Source organism: Eurosta solidaginis, chromosome 5 (genome assembly GCF_040869045.1).
Source record: "Eurosta solidaginis isolate ZX-2024a chromosome 5, ASM4086904v1, whole genome shotgun sequence".
Classification (NCBI taxonomy): Eukaryota; Metazoa; Arthropoda; class Insecta; order Diptera; family Tephritidae; genus Eurosta; species Eurosta solidaginis.
The window spans coordinates 174,264,475-174,282,435 of NC_090323.1; the positions used below are offsets into that span (position 1 = coordinate 174,264,475).

Sequence of the window (17,961 nt, forward strand, 5' to 3'; positions counted from 1 at the left end):
AGTAACTTTATTAAGTGAAGTTTGTGAAAATATCATCATGACAGAAGTGTAGTCAACTAGCACTTTGAAGCAAGATTTTTTTATGTTCTTAATTTTTTAAATTTAAATTTTATTTTTTAAAGTTATTCCTTTTAAATTTTTTAATTTTTTTTATTTATCAACCATTTTTAGAGTTATTAAATTTTTTAAATCAATTTTTTTTATTTATTGTTTTTTTTATTAAAAAAAAGTTAGTTTATTTTTAATTAGACTATAATTTTTTTTTTATGAAAGGCGTTTTTGACTAACAGAGCTTGCTCCCTTAGAAGATCCAGAGAAAAACCAAAGCCGCCATGGTGGAGCAAGAAGCTGAGTCCTCCTTGAAGACAGGTAAAAGAAATGTTTAAACTGGCTATGGTTGCGGAAAGCGAAGCGTTCAGGGATGAGTATAGGGATCTGTTGAAGGAGAAAAGTCTCAGCAAGGGAAAATATAGTCCAGGGACAAATAAATATAGAGTAGGGGGAATGGTCGGGTAGTAGTGAAGAGTCCCTCGATACGCTTTTCGACACACATTTCCGATCGGGATACGATGCAGAAGAGCCAGCGGAGAGCACTTATACTTCAATCACGGAGCGGGTAGTGCCGGGCTTGGTAGCTCATACAAAAATCGAATGGGTGGTGAAGACTTTCTAAGTTTAAGTCGCCGGGTCCAGACCATTTCTGCTCAAATCCACTTAGAGGCTAAGAGATGTGTACATAATGTCCAACATGGTTGGAAAACTGTTCCCACAAAGTAGAATGCGAACACCAAAGGCAAGTCGGTGTACACGGCACAGCAAATGCTGCTTATACACATAGAAAGAGCCTTGGCATGCAAGGAGTCTTAGACATTGCCGGGGCTTCCAACAATGTCCCGGAACAGGCGATCATGGAGGGTCTTCTTTACATTGATGTACATCTAGCCCTAATCGGCTGCATGCTTAATTGCAGGAAGTTTACTTCGCAAGGGGGGCTGTATGAGGCCACAAAATCGATGGACATAGGCACGTCGCAGGCCGGGATATTATCAGCTCTGATTTTGACGCCGGTCATCAACCAACTGACCAGGTGATTAGATAAGGAAACTGTCAAATTTCGGCGGAAGAGCAGAAGCGCGAGTTGCAGAAAGAAACGGTTGATCACGTTATGTGTTGTAGTTGTTATTGTTGTAGTAGTGTACGTTCTGTGTTCGCGTCCTGCCCTTGCGAGGTCAAGGTTGCAGCTACTAGGTGCGTCATAGTTGCTCGAGGCAGCAATTAAGCTAGATTCACGAAACCTTCTAGTATTCGCCAACAGGACGAAGTTACTCTATAATAAAAGTCCTGTTACTTAATTGGACTTTTTACGTTTTGTCGTCAAACAAACTATGGACACATTCAGTCTATGGCATAGGCAACAGGAACATACACCAGGTGGCGCACGGGTCGAAATATTTGAAAATTTATGCAATCTAGGGATCGTCTTTCAGCAGAAGAAATCGCGGTGTTGTTTAGAATTGATTTCACTTTTAAACTTATTTTTTTTGCACTTTTTAATTTTATATACACTTACGAGTAAACAAAAAAGCAGCGAAACTGATCTGCAAATTTTATCAGTTATTCTTTTTATTTGTATATGTTAATTTAAAATAAAACTTTAATTAATTGTGGTGCGAAAATCATGTTAACCATTCTGGAAAAAATTCGAAATGTTTTTAAGATTGTCAAAAGTACTTCCAAATTATTTATTAAAAATTTTAGGAAACTTTTTTAGTATGCAGTTTTGTAGTCCAATGAAGTTTATCTAACGAAGTACAAGCTTGGAGCCTCAGAAAATTCGCAGTGACTTTCGAAAGTTCTATATCGAGAGAGTGTTTTAAATATTGCTCCTTTTAATGCAGAAAATTAAATTTTTCAGGAGTTTCTTAAAAACTTCCTGAATTTTCGAAAATTTTCGAAAACGTTTTCGAAATTAGTTTACACTGTTCTCGTCAAATACTGCATTACACTTTTTATTAGAAATTAACGAACCTAAAAATAGAAGATAACAAGTAAGGAAGGCTAAGTTCGGGTGTATCCGAACATTACGTACTCAGCTGAGAGCTTTGGAGACAAAATAAGGGAAAATCAGCATGTAGGAAAATGAACCTAGGGTAACCCTGGAATGTGTTCGTATGACATGGGTATCAAATGGAAGGTATTAAAGAGTATTTTAAAAGCGAATGGATCTTAGTTCTATAGGTGGACGCCTTTTCGAGATATCGCCGTAAAAGTGGACCAGGGGTCACTCTAGAATATGTTTGTACGATATGGGTATCAAATTGAAGGTATTAATGAGGAATTTAAAAGGTAGTGGCCCTTAGTTGTATATGTGAAGGCGTTTTCAAGATATCGACCAAAATGTGGACCAGGGTGACCCAGAACACCATCTTTCGGGTACCGCTAATTTATTTATACAATATGTAGTACCATGAACATTATTCCTGCCATGATTCCAAGGGCTTTTGATTTGGCCCTGTAGAACCTTTTCATTTTCTTCAACTTAATATGGTATCAATTTTACAAAGTTTTTTCTAAAGTTATATTTTGCGTCAAAGAACCAATCCAATCGCAATGTTTCATCCCTTTTTTCGTATTTGGTATAGAATTATGGCATTTTTCATTTTTTGAAATTTCGATACCGAAAAAGTGGGCGTGGTCATGGTCGGATTTCGCCCATTTTTACATAAAGTGAGTTCAGATAAATACGTGAACTAAGTTTAGTAAAGATGTATCGATTTTTGCTCAAGTTATCGTGTTAACGGCCGAGCGGAAGGACAGACGGTCGACTGTGTATAAAAACTGGGCGTCTTCAACCGATTTAACCCATTTTCACAGAAAACAGTTATCGTCACAGAAGCTATGCCCTTACAACATTTCACAAGGATTGGTGAATTTTTGTTCGACTTATGGCATTAAAAGTATTCTAGAAAAATTAAATGAAAAAGGGCGAAGCCACGCCCATTTTGGAATTTTCTTTTATGTTTGTATTTTGTTGCACCATATCATTACTGGAGTTAAATGTTGACATAATTTATTTATATACTGTATATATATTAAATTTTTTGTTAAAATTTTACTTACATTTTTTTTTTAATTGGGCGTGTTCGTCATCCCATCTTGCTAATTTTTATTTAGAACACATATAGTTATAGGAGTAACGATCCTGCCAAATTTCATCATGATATCTTCAACGACTGTCAAATTACAGCTTGCAAAAATTTTAATTACTTTCTTTTAAAAGTGGGCGGTGCCACGCCCATTGTCCAAAATTTTACAAATTTTCTATTCTGCGTCATAAGGGTAACCCATCTACCAAGCTGTTTCGCTTTATCCGTCTTTGATAATGAAGTATCGCACTTTTTGGTTTTTCAAAATTTTCGATATCGGAAAAGTGGGCGTGGTTATAGTTCGATTTCGTCCATTTTAAATAGCGATCTGAGATGAGTACCCAGGAACTTACATACCAAATTTCATTAAGATACCTCAAAATTTACTCAAGTTATCGTCTTCACGGACAGACAGACGGACGGACGGACATGGCTAAATGAATTTCTTTTTTCGCCGAGATCAGATTTATATATAGAAGTCTATATCTATATCGATTAGTTTATGCCGCTACGGAGTACCGTTATGCGAACAAAATTAATATACCCGCTTAGGTCGCATACCTAAATATATCTGGCCCCCCTCGTAACATAACTAACTACCACCCACACATGCTTGTGGTCACTAGTACACGTATGCATTTTATATTTTTACCGCTGTGAGCACGCGGTATAGCATTTTTTGTTGCCGGGAAACCGAACGAAGGAGCTGCATCGTGGGTTCATCGCCCTATGTTGCAAAGAGGCTTGTCCTCTTTGTATCCAGCAGCCAGCGAAGTAACACGATATTTCACGTCCACGTAAGTGCCGATTTTCAAAATATACTTAATACTTTAATTTCACAAAATTTGTTAATTTTTCCCTAACACTTGATGTATTTTCATACATTTAATACATTTAATAAAAAATCCATTTGTAATTCCCTTTATTCACACGAAAATCCTTTTTGGTGTTTTTATTTTTCTTCTTTTTTCCCGCCTAAACCCCAATCTTCAACAATCCCGTGGGTGCGCGCCGTTGCCACCACGAAATTGTACATATATCTTGTGAGCTCTGCTCAGCTGAGTATAATAACTGACAATATTTGCAAACCATTTTTGCTGCAATTTTTGTACTCGTCGTCGTATAGTTTACATTAATTTAATAATTTTCGTTAAGCATGTTTTTTTTATTCACTTCACGTTTGTTGTAGAATAACTCACCTGCGTATTGGCGTAGTTGTTGTTGCAGCCGTTGAAGAAGTATTTGTTGTAATAGCACTTGTCGTTGTCGACGCACTTGAATCGCCTGTGGAGGGCGCATTATACGACGCCGGTATTGTGGTAGCTGATGTATTGGTTGAAATAGTTCTAAAGAAAAATATTCACATGAAATAATTTTGAAGTGTACAATCATTTATTTTACACAGACATAGCGATGTAAACCTAGTAATGATGATTGGTAACATTTAAGATGCGTTACCAAGTCCATTTTGTGCACACATAAGTCTATCAACCATTGTTTCGTGCAATGGACTACTGGATATAAAAAAATTAGGGGGAAGTCAAAGTATTCTTGGACAATTTGATTTCGATCGAAAATATCTAAAAAAAAAAAAAAATTTATCAAAAATATTCATGAGTTCGATTGCTGTCCTAGTTTTTGCAAATCGAACAAATTTCAATTCATTGAAATATGGCTATACAATTTAATCCACGTAGCAATCAAAACTGATGAAATTAATAAGAATTTCTCTAGTTTTCCTATCTAGGTATATTTTTCTTTGCGAACCATGCAGAAATGGATGTGTTCATCCAATACAGTTTCAATGGTATATGGAGTCTTAGATTAGCGACGACTCCTTTGCTTTTTAATCGTGAGGTGTCTCCTTTCCTCGATAATCTTATTCGCTTCCTCTCGCCCTTTTTACAAAAGTGTCCTGTTATTTCCCGAAGGTTGATCACAAAAACCGTGGAATAGAGCAGGATACTACGGACTATCAAAACCATTCGAGCTTTACAAATCAGCAGGCCTGCTACATGTTGTAATAGCTGTCGATAAACTGAAACCTTTTCTATTTGAAAGTGCACAGGCGTTCTTCAACATGCAAACTATACCGCTCAAAAGCCAAGAACTACAGGCCAATAGGCCGCTCATTCTTCATCTAGAAAACATTGGAGACCTTATTGAATTGTACATAAGGGATCAACTTACGCCTTATGGATTCAAAATAACAGCGTACCGGAAATCGAGGTCGGTTGAAAGCGAACTTCAGAAATGATGAGCTTTCCAACTTCTTCGGTATGTAGAATGGCTACCAGGGGCATCCTATACGGAGACATGCTGTCGTCTGTCCTATTGATACTGAAAGTTATCGAAATCCTAGAAAATTTAACGCTTAAAGGGGAGGTAGTCGCATACGCTGTCAACTCAGTGATACCGATCACAGGTAAGTCTCTTCGAAGGGTTGTGTACTGCAAACCTTTCTAGAGGTTACCAGCGCAATATATAGCTTCTACCTGTGGCAAGTCCTGTTTCTTTAGCAGCCGAGATAAAGGGGTGGGGGCGGGATGGCCTATAAGGTTCAATGTGGTCATATTAAGCCGATCCCAAAATAGTCGGTGAGTGGCGCTTGTTACCGGAACGTACCGGATATATATCCGGCAAAGGACCATCAACATCGGTAACACTCGAGCAGTCGCTACAACAACAACTAGATAAACAAAAACTCTCTTACTTCACTTGCTAAAATTTAAAGAAACAATAATAAATCTCTCCACTGAAGCCAAATATCTTGGTATAATTCTCGATTACAAAATAAGCTTGAAAAATTACATTGAAAAGAGATCAAAGAAAGCTTTGACAAGGGTATTATACTTCCAAAAGGGCCCCCGGAAGAACTGGAGACTGTCGCTTTATTTTATCCAGTGAACAGCTCATATCAGAAGAGGTTACACGCTATCCTTCACTTGGTGCTCTGCAAATGTTTGTAGAGAATTTGGCAGAAAAGGGGGGCTCTTAGACATGGCAGCAGAACGATTAAACAGTGTCAAAATTGGCCTAGAGCGGACACGGTCTATATTACTGCAATTTCTATAAAAGAGATAATCGATCTATCTAAACATGGTTTTATTGCAGGTTGCTCAGCTATTACAAATCTTGCTGTTCTGTGTAAATCCCATATATACAGATCCGGAGTGCCACACGGTAGGATCCTCGCCCAATCTTATTTGAAATATTCAACAGTGACGTTGGTGTAAAACATTCGAAATTGTCACTTTAAATAGATGACTTAAAATTATATAGAAGGATAACATGTCCATCAGATGCATTGCTATTGCAGAATGATTTAAATGCTCTAAATGCCGGGGCTCTCCATAATAAACTGCGACTTAATATAAGTAAAAGTTGTCATATGACGTTTTCTAAACCTATGAGGGCGCTTTCGGCAACATACGTGATGTGTCTCCTTTCCCCGATAATCTAATCTCAAGTATAGCTCTTGTTTCGGTTAACGAATTTCGTTATCTTGTTGTAATTTTTATTTCACTTTTGTTTTGGCTTATGCTAATTTAGCTTTTTTTACAGCGGTACGCAAAGTACCTTAAAGACCCATATACTAGGAAAATTTTGTATAGCTCTTTAGTGCAATCTAAGTTAGAGTATGGATGTGCCATTTGGAATCCAATTTACTCCAATATTTCTATGTGTATGATTATCAAAATTTTTAAGCTCGAAGTCAAATATTCTGTTCAAAACTAAATGTTTATCTTCGGCATTATACGATAAATTTTTTAGTTTCCCAAATGTTTTTAATTCAATTCTTTGTTATTTCGATTCCCGCACTATCCGCCATTTTATTCTCAACCACATGAATAACGTCCTTTTATAGCACGCGGTTGAGTTGTGGGGAAAAACGAGCTTGACGCGACGACGTTACAAAACGAAGTGAAGCTGTAAGTTTTAATTGATTTATAGAACAGCTGATTTCTGTTATATTTGATAAGAGACTTTTATATTGGCTGCGCACGGGTCCGGCTCGTATATTTGTATTCTAAGAAGACTCAGGTTCTTGCTCCACCATGGCGACGGAGCTTTTCCTATGTCTAGCATTACTAAATTTAAAAAAAATCGCGCTGTCCAAGAAACTCCGACTGCCGCTACTAATGGAAAGCATTTAAGCATATATACACTACTAATAATTATTTATTGACATTAAGTTATCTTACTTCAAAAAATAAAAATAAGCAAACATGTTTCTACACGAAAATATTTCAAAAAACATTCAAAGCGACTAAGCGTGATAGTAAAAAAAATGATAATAGTACATAACAGATTTAAATTGAATATAAATACAAAAAAACACAAAATAATTTTTAAAATAGAATTTTTTTGTATTTAAAACAAAATCAAAAATTAACAAACCTGTAATTTCTATGATCTTTGAGTGAAGCCGATCTTTGTACCGAATAATTTGGAATGTTCGTATAAACGTTGACGCCTAATGCGCTTGTGGGATGATTATTTATAATGTTTGTGATGGTTTTGTTACATTTATTATTACTGTTATTTTGATTGATATTTGACTGTTGACTGTTAGCTATTGCGCTATTATTATTGATGTTGTTATTGCTATTGCTGCTATTGCTACTATTGCTATTGTTATTTCGGCTATTACTGTTACTACTACTGTTGTTAATATTTTGAATTTGTGTAGCCGGTAATATGGGGCATGAATTGGCTTTTATGCGTGCGCGTAGCTCATGATATTTTTGATAGAATCTGCATATGTGTTAGGCGTTTGAATACATTTTTGATTTAGATTTGATTTTTTTGCAATTTCCAATGTCCAATTAAGTATTTGCGTTTTTTGTTAATCCGATTGCGTATCCAATTTGTGTATTCATATTAAAAAGCATTTCGAAAATATTGAGTTATTTTGCAAAAATATTAGCACAAAAAAAGTTTAAAGTTTTTTTGTTTTCCAAGCAGCAATGACAAATGTTTCATTTATTCATTCAGCGTTTCGTTTTATATATATATATATATATATATTTTGTTGTTAGCAGGACGATTGTTTGTTGTTCAATAGTGATTTGTGATATAGTTGGTGTTGGTTGTGGTTGTGAGAGTAGTAGTTATGGAGATAGTCGTGGTTTGATGGATTTTTTTGTGATGTGATTATGCAAAAAAAAAATGTAAATGATAAATAAATAAGGTTTGGTATTAGTAATATTGCCATATATATTTTTGCTTATGCATATGTATCAATGATATTTTTATAATATACTTTACAAGTTAACCAAAAATTCAAAAGCCCTGGAGGTGTTTCAGTTCACACCGAGATAGCATGGAAGGTTATATGTGGTCATATTAAATCGCTGCCGAGATGGTCGGGCTAGTACTGTAATGGTAACAGGTGCTATCTCCCGAAATACTGGACATTTAATACTATTGTGAAGCCAACACGCGCCTATGCTTTTTTAGTTTAGTGGCCGAAGACCACGCAAAGAACAGCAATACCGAAAGTCAGCAAACTGCATCGACTAGTTTGTATTAGCATAAAGGCTGCGATGAGAACGTCCCCTACTTAGTCCCTTAGTGGGAATATCTCCTTTTCCTAAGACTTCAAAACATCTCTGAGCATAAGAGCGGAAACATGGCAGGCCATATGAGAGTAATAACAAAATTCATAGGAAATTCCGTATTGCATCTACGTAATGCAATGACACTCGGAATCTCACGGAATTCTGAGATGTCCATTGCGGACAGAACTCTTTCGGAAATAAGGAACTCAAGAAATCGATATCAGTGGGATGATACCCCAGTATTTTTCATGCAGAAATCCATGCAATAACGTTTGCGGTTGAAAATTTCTGCTAAGAGGCTTATACTTGAGGGTTATACTCATTATGTTAAGAGACACGCAGGCAGCCTCACTTGCCAGGCAGTTTTTCACAATTACTTCTAAGCTAGTGGATTAATGCATTGGATTCTTAAATTGTTTGAGAGCCAAAAACAAGGATTTGTTAGGATTGGTTTCCGAGCATCAGGGAAATAAAAGTAACGAACAGGCAGAGTAACAAGTCAAGCAAGGTGCTTTAACAGGATTCCATGGTCCCGAGCGCTTCTGCAGACTAACAAAGTTACACACTACACCATTAGTAACTGGGAAACGAACCAGTTCAAAGATCACTGACTCAATCCAGCCAGAACGGGACACTTATGCCACTTTTTTTAGCTGGGGGGTGAAACACCGGTTCATATCCTTTTGCTTATGCGTCGCTCTGGCAAGGCAGACTGTCCCATCTAGATGGCGTTAAAAGAAATGAAATCAATGAAAAGCCTGAAGAGGCACTTAAAAACATTAAAAGCCTCCACATACAGTAATAGATAAAAAAGAGGTCACAATGCATCGAGGAGTTCATTCCTGTATTTCAAATTAAAGTATTCTCAGAAATGTCCGGCCCTGTGGTACAGTTTTGCAATTATGCTGTTTCTGAGTATGTTCAACTATTTATAGGTCCTCCGATTTTTTAGCGATATTTGAACCGACAACAAATAGATTATTTGTTTTCCTTCCATTTCGCTTTTCTTGTCCAGGCTCGTTCTTATATTCCACTTCCGAATTTTAATTACAAGTTCCAGATATAAAAAAACGAATGATTTCGGAGTAATACTGCTACTGAACTGGTTTTTTTAAGTGCCGTAGTGGGGTGATTTTATTATTGGTAATTTAAATAAAATTAATTTATAAAATAGCAAACGTGATTGTTAGGATAGTTCTGAGCAAAAAAATCGTGCTTGGTTAGAAAAACTAAATATTGATGAATTCTGTGTCCACAAGCAATAATCGTTTAAGTCCTTTTCTTTTTTCTTTTACATGAAACTTAAGCGATTATTGCTTTTGCCCACAGAATTTTCTATACAATCGTGTGAATGAATGTAAAATTGAGCACATACACAAACACACTGCAATAAAAAAAGACATATATGTATGTAAGTACAGTAGGCGCTCACAAATTAGAACCTTCAGTAATTAGAATGTCCACGAATTAAAATCAACTTCTTCAATACATTACATGATCTGAAATTAGAATCGAATAATCTAATTTCTGAGCGTATTTTGTTTTTTTTTTTTTGCTGCAAAATTGATATATAAAGGGGAATCCCCAATTTATTCATGTTACGCTTAGTCGTTGAATTTTCGTCGCGATTCTGTACAGTTTTTGTGTGAAATTCGATACGCGTGCACGTGTTTTGGCATTGTTTGTTTTAAAAGTAAAAGTAATTCGCTGAAATGCCAAATAAACGTAAGAAAAATACTGTGTCCTTGCAAACCAAAGTTCAGATCTTGGAAAAGCCTGACAAAGGTGTTCAAGGGAAGCGGTTAGCCCTAAAATTTGATGTGGCGCCATCTGCAATCAGCTTTATCAAATCGAATAAATCATAAATTTTAAAAGCTGTTTCTAATACCTATCATGAGGCTTACAAAAATCATTGCACATCGCTGAATATTAGTTATGAAGTTTTTGATTCATTTTTGGCTTTTTTAATGTATTTCTATCGATCTTTTATGTATTTTTAATGAAAAAATATATTTATTGTAATTTTTTTTTTGCATCTTTTTTGATTTAGCGTATATATATGTACATACATGTATATTTAATAAAAAAAAACATGTGATAATTATTGTACTGGATTGTTACCTTATGTTTTTTCGTTTTTATGAATAAAATTTAATAAGACACAATTTCATTGTGGTTTTTTTTTATGTAAATTGACTTAATTTTTAAGGTTTTATACAAATAAAAAAAACGTCCAGGAATTAGAATTTTTCAGAAATCAGAATCACCCTAAAAACTAAGTGGTTCTAATTTGTGAGCGTCTACTGTATATGTATATGCATCAATAAAATTTGCGAAATAAAAAATGTTGCAACTGAATATTAGCTGTGCTCTGTAACAAAAAAGAAATGTAACTCGTAACCAAAATGAGGCCTAATTTTTACTCACTTTTCATCATGCTCAAAGCTTTGCGTACGCCTCAAAATAACATCGGATGTGTCTGTGGTACTGCTGTTAGTTTTACTAACATCTTTATCAGGAACTTCTAAAGAATTTAAAATAAATTATACATGTTATTTTATTAGGTAATTAATATGCATTATGTTTGTGTGTATAGCTCACGATTTTTCGTTGGACTATCGTTTTGTGTGCGCACACGTGCCAAACTATTGCGTCGCCATGGCGCCTCATCGTCACCTGTTTGGTTGTCACTTGATGTGGTGATATTGGATGATGATTTAATGGTATCACTCTGCTTCGATTTTTCATCTGTAACATAAATGAAAATGTATTAAGATTTGATTTCATTTTCAATTAAATGCAGACATTATATTCTACAACCTATTTGAGAATAAACAAATCAGATATACAAAAATATTTTTAAATCAGCAAACTGGCTCACAAAAAGTTAATCAAACAATAATCTATAATATGATACAGAAAAACATGATTAGGTACAGCTTCGCAGTAACAATCACATTCAGAAAAAAAAAACAGAAAACTTGCAAACCAATTTTTAACTTTTAAACAAAAAATAGAACAAAAAAATTTAATCAACCAACTAAAGAAAATTTTTAGACAATAATAGCCCAACCGGTAAACATAACTAAGAACAATAACGGCAATATTAAGATTAAGCGTAAAAATGAAAAAGTTGAAATAAAGTTTACCACAGCATTTCTTATGTTGTTGTTATTGTTGTAGCGATAAGGACACTTCCTGAAGGTTTTGTGGAGTATTATCAATGTTGATGGTCCTTTGCCAGATGCAGATCCGGTAAGTTCCGGTAACAAGCACCATTAGGTAGGTAGGTTGAACTGGCCGGTCCATGAGGACCTCACATAGACTGATTGAGTCCGTAGTGTTACCAGAAGTTTGTTTTAACGACCAAACTGAAAAACCCTATCAAAAACCAGGACCTATGTTATAAAATAACTCCGTCCTCTTGGCAAATACTAGAAGCTTCCTAGGACTTAAGCCACTTGCTGCTTCTAGATCTGACAGCTGTATCACTCCTAATAGCTGGAGTCTTAGCCTGGCAAGTGCAGGGCACGAGCACAGAACGTGCTCGATCGTTTCCTCCTCCAACCCGCACTTCCTACACCTGCTATCACTGACCAAGCCTAATTTAAAGGCATGTGACGCCAGAAGGCAGTGTCCAGTCAGAATACCCGTCATGAGTCTACAGTCCTCTCCTTTTAATGATAGAAGCAACTGTGTTAGTCTAAGGTTGTAAGACCTACACATAATCTTCGACACTTTACAGCCCCGCGCTTGAACCCACGCCTTTTCTGCTTGGTCGATCATGTGCACCTCTCGCCTTCGCTTAATCTCGCCCAATCTAATTGGGACGTCTACGGAGCAAGCTTCAAGGGATGCGCCCTTTTTAGCTAATTCGTCCGCTTTTTCATTCCCATCTATTCCCATATGCCCTGGGACCCAATATAGATGTATGCTTCTCCCTGTCCCGATTCTCTCCAGAGTCTGCTTACACTCTAACACGCATTTAGATGCTGTGCTATGCGAGATTATTGCCTTAATTGCTGCTTGACTGTCAATATAAAAGTTAACACGGTTGCAGCTTAAGCTATTCTCTTCCAGGGTTTCTACTGCTTTGGTTACGGCTAATATTTCCACTTGGAAAACGCTACAGTAATCCGGCAGCCTGTAGGATCTGCTTAATTCCGGATCAGCGCAGTATACCGCAGACCCTACTCCTTCCACTATTTTGGAACCATCGGTGTACACATGTATCGCCTCGTCCGCCATTTGCGCACCCTTGCGCCAACCGTCCACCTCTATTGTGGCCTTAAGATCTCCCTCAAAGTGCAGGTAGGGAATCATGTAGTCTGTTCGTCTTGTGACTGAGGACGCTATACTACTATGGCCATATGGTCGGCGCTCAAGCTGCCCCGAAGCATCGAACCTGGTAGCGGTCGTTAACGCTTTGTTCTTTGCTACCAGGTCTACAGGTGGAATGTGCAGAATGGCATACAGTGCAGCCGTCGGGGTTGTTTTCAGGGCTCCCGTAATGCAAAGCATCGATAGTCTGCATACCCCCTCTAATTTTTTGAGGTATGTTGTTTTTTATGTGGCTTTCCACCAAACAAGAACTCCATAGTATAGAATAGGGCTTACAATCGCTGTAAAAACCCAATGAGAAAGAGAGGGGGATAGGCCCCACGTACACCCCAGCATTCTTTTACATGCATAGAGTGCCGTTGAGGCCTTCTTGACCCTCTCCTCCACTTTGAGCTTCCATGACAGCTTACTGTCTAGGATGATTCCTAGATATTTTGTGCAAGGTTTCTCCTGTAAGGTCACCGCTCCTAACTTAGGCCTGGCCCAATTTGGGACCTTGTACCTCTTTGTAAACAAGACCATATCCGTCTTCTCCGCATTGACTTTCAGCCCGACATTAGATGCCCAGGTATGAATATCCCGAAGCGCCCGATCCATCAAAGAACTAATCGTTGGAAGGCATTTTCCACTTATGACAATTGCAACGTCATCTGCGTAAGCCGTAAGTTTTACGGGTCCCTCATCAAATTGCCTGAGCAGTTGGTTGATGACCAGTGTCCACAGCAGAGGTGATAGCACCCCTCCCTGCGGCGTGCCCCTGTCCACTGATTTCGTGGCCTCGTACAATCCCCATTGTGATGTAATCTTTCTGCAATTTAACATGCAGCCGATCCATGTGATTAAGGCAGGATGTACTTTAATGTAATTAAGACCATCCATAATCGCCCATTTTGCAACATTATTGAAAGCCCCGGCAATGTCCAAGAAGACTCCTAGAGCATACTCCTTATATTCCAGGGATTTCTCTATGCTTATTACCACCCTATGCAATGCGGTGTCTACCGACTTGCCTTTGGTGTACGCATGCTGTGTTGTGGAGAGCAGCTTTTCATCCACGTTGGACTTTATGTACACATCTATCAGCCTCTCAAAGGTTTTGAGCAGAAATGATGTTAAGCTAATGGGTCTATAGTCTTTGGGATACACGTGACCGATCTTCCCCGCCTTTGGTAGAAAAGCTACACGAGCAGTTCTCCAAGAGTGCGGTACATGATTCAGTCTTATGCACCCATCGAATATTATTTTAAGCCATTCCACGACCGCCCTACTTGAGACTTGTAGCATGGCCGGGAATATACCATCTGGGCCCGGCGATTTAAACTTAGAAAACGTCTTCACTGCCCACTCGATCTTGGTATCGGTCACCAAGCCCGGCACCACTAGCTCCGTGATCGAAGTGTGAGTGATGTCTGCTGGTTCTTCTAAACCGTCTCCCGATGGGAAATGTGTATCGAGAAGCACCTCAAGGGATTCCTCACTATCACGTGACCATTCCCTGTTCTCTTTCTTTATTAGTCCCTGGACTATGTTTCCCTTTGCTAGGACTTTTTTCAACCGTGCTGTTTCACTGGAGCACTCTATGTCCGTACAGAAACTTTTCCATGAGTTTCTCTTCGCCCTGGTAATTTCACGCTTGTAGATCCTCATTAGATCCCTGTACTCGTCCCCACACGCTTCGCTTTCCGCGGTCTTTGCGAGTTTAAACATTTCTTTTACCTGTCTTCTTAGAAGACTCAGCTCATTGCTCCACCATGGCGGCTTTGCTTTTCCTCTGAATCTTCTTAGAGGGCAAGCTTTGTTATACGCAGTCATAAGCGTCCTTGTTAGGAATTCATTCGACTCCTCCAGTTCCTCTACATAAGCAACCTCTTTGGGTTGTCCCAGTTTCGTTTCTACATGTTTCTGGAATTTAGTCCAATTCGTTGCCTAGGGTTTCTAAAGGTTCCTCCCTTCTCTACCCTCTTTAGTGGGATGCTGAAGCTTATATACGCATGGTCGGAGAAGGATGGTCTATCGAGAACCATCCAATCATACCTTGATATATCACGCTCGGAGCTCAATGTAATATCCAGAACATTGCTGGATGTTGGACCAATGTATGTAGGAACATTTCCCCTGTTGGCTATCTGCAAATTGGTTTGCAGGATGTAACAAAATAGAGATTCGCCTCTCTCGTTCGTATCTGCTCCTCCCCACGCATTGTGGTGCGCATTTGCATCTGCGCCTATGACCAACCGCCCTTTGCGCCCTTCCTCCTGTACTAGCCTTTTGCACTCCATCGGTGGAACCTCCGCAGCATGGGCCATGTAGCAGGACGCCAGGATAAATGCCTGCTTATTCTTTTGCTCAACGGCCACCGCTACGAGATCCTCGGTGGTGTAATTAGGCAGCATATATGAATGCAGCTGTTTCCTTACCATTACTACAGCTCGCACCCGTCCTTCCGTTTGTGCGTAGTAAACGCCAAACCCGCGCGCGCTAAGTCCAGGAACCTTTCCTCCCGATGAGAGCCACGGCTCCTGGATCAGCGTCACGTCAAAAGAACCCTCCTCAAGAGTTAGGAGGAGTTCGCTCGACGCCACTTTACTGTGTTGGAAGTTTATCTGTAGGACTCGCAGCACCATTGGGCTGTTTGTCCCCCTCCAGCACCTTCGTCTTGACGTCGTCGTCCTCCTCTTGCCCTTTTGGTTTAGAGTATTCGAGGCCCCCTTCAGCCCCTCGTGAATGTTGTGCCGTGTGTTCCTCTGTGCGAGTCACAGCACCATTTAGCGGTTGGTCCTCTTCTAGCACGTTCGTGGTGACGTCGGGGACCTCCACCTGTCTTTTTTCCCTTAGGCTTCTGAGGTCCTTTTCGACTTCGCCCACTTCCAGCGTGTTAGGATTTTTATCCTCGGGACTTCTTTTCCTGAGTCGCATGTAAATTTTGCCAGTGCCAAAGAACATTTTGCCAAGCTGCGTGTACAAAATATCCTCCGCCTGCTTGTTTATTTGCAAGATGTAGAACTGACCATCCTCGGTAGGCCGAGATACAGTAAGTGCCTTCCAATCCTGTGTCGGTATGTTCGGATTCTGATTCTGCAGGTCGCAGTGTATCCTCCGACTTCATCACGCATGGTATCCATACCTTAACTTTTGGTACCGTGGGGATTTGCGCTTTATCCACCACCTCAAACCGCGCGTTCGTGCCTTGCCTTTGGAGGTTTGGAACGACTTCCTCCAGCCACCGCAAGCTCGCGATGTTGTCGCACGCTATCATCTTCACACCATTATACCATCCCCCCGAACCAAAGGTTGGAAGGGGCTTACTTGGTTGTTCCCGCATCATCTTAAGCATTAAGCTAATAAGCTCGCTTTCCACAGATCTCCACCTTTCAGTAGTCATTTGTCCGAACGGACTGCTACGATCAACCAGCGCCACAGTCAGTGACTGCTTTGCCACATCACTCATCTTCTCGGGAAAAGCAGGACTCTTAGTGTTATCTCCCTTTGGAACCTCCGAGAACACCGGAGTCTTCGCGTTAACTCCCTTTAGCGCCTCCGAGAAAGCCGGAGTCTTAGCGTTATCTCCCTTTGGCTTAGCTCCTACTTCCGTAGTTGGAACTTCCCTCTGACTGGCAGCTTTCGAGGTAGTTGCTACCTCGCTATTGGAACCCATCTGTCTTACAGCTTTGGGCCTACTTGTCTTGTCTATGCGGCTGCCCTGCCTCGCGGCTCTAGGACTGGGTCCTTTCTTCCTCTTGAAAGCAGGCTTGTCGCCTTCTGCCGAACGTTGCCTCTTCATTCTGCCATTCGACGCTTCTTCCTCCTCGTACCGGTTGCAGAACCGAGGGTTTCTCGCAGCAAACCTTTTGAACTGCCTTCGACCTACTTCTACCGCTTCATGGGCCCATTCCAAGCGCTCGATCTCCACTTCTGTTGGGTCGACCACTGCTCCCAAGCGTTGTACAATTCTTAGTGCTGCACGGTACTGCGAGAGAGCTCTTTTACTTCCTCTGCTCCGTACCCTTCTCCACTCTGCTACTCCGTTTTCATTTGTGTGCTTCTCCAACACGGAGTTCATTGAATCAGCACTACTCTCGCTCCCCGAGTCCGACGCATCGCTTAATTCGTATTTGTCGTCCTTGGATTGCGACTCAGTCCTCCTCTTTACATCCTCCTTATTACATTCAGGTAATGAGTTGTTCATCTTGGTCGTACGACCACCTGCCCGACAAGGCGGGCTCAGCGGTCCAGTATTATATACGGGGAAAGAACCGTCCGCCACAGCAGCGCCCCTTACTGCGGTAAGGCCATAAATACTTCCCGAGATGGCCCGGTATCGGGAAGGCTCCGTTCGAATACAACCGAATTTATCCCCTGGCTGCAAATCGTCCAATAGGCACGGTCCGCATAACACCCTGGATTAGGGGGTTGGCAGTTCTTGGTCACCGACATCCCGCCGCCCTCCTATGAGGCGAAACGGCGTAGATGTCAGTCCTAAACAGCTCCGCCTATGGAGTTCGGCTAAGCCCTCACACCAACGACAAGGTGCCTACCCTAATGAGGGTAGCACCATTAAGGTACAAGCCCGAATATCTCGGGAACAATTTAGTATGACTATATGAAACTTTCAAGGCCATGAGGAAATTGGGATCGCCAGAGCCACGGCTGTTAAAGAAACAGGATTCGCAACGGGTAGGTGTGGTTGACAATTGGATTGGAGAAGCTATAAATTCTGCTGGCAACCCCTTGAAAGGTTGCGCTACACAACACCCTGGATGAATTTGTTATTTTAGTCGCCTCTTACGACAGGCATACCTGCTGCAGGTATATTCTAAGCCCCCTAACCCACTGGGAGGCCATTTCTAATGTGATAAGATAATGTTGTTGTTATAGCAGTGCTTCGTCCCATCCAATAAGTGCGATCACTT

General features: G+C 39.9%; 1 protein-coding gene across 19 annotated transcripts in view; it reads right to left on the reverse strand.

Annotated features, from left to right (window-relative positions):
- Positions 1 to 17,961, reverse strand: part of Mbs (Myosin binding subunit) — a 277,656-nt gene that overhangs the window by 152,066 nt on the left and 107,629 nt on the right. For 18 of the 19 annotated variants that reach the window (XM_067757376.1, XM_067757380.1, XM_067757387.1 and 15 more), the window contains 4 exons: positions 11,312 to 11,458; positions 11,138 to 11,234; positions 7,548 to 7,904; positions 4,346 to 4,492 (listed from right to left, as the gene is read on the reverse strand). In XM_067757376.1, coding sequence (XP_067613477.1) covers positions 4,346 to 4,492; positions 7,548 to 7,904; positions 11,138 to 11,234; positions 11,312 to 11,458 — 748 coding nt within the window. The remainder of the gene's footprint in view (positions 1 to 4,345; positions 4,493 to 7,547; positions 7,905 to 11,137; positions 11,235 to 11,311; positions 11,459 to 17,961) is intronic. The other variant, XM_067757383.1, reaches the window with a different exon arrangement.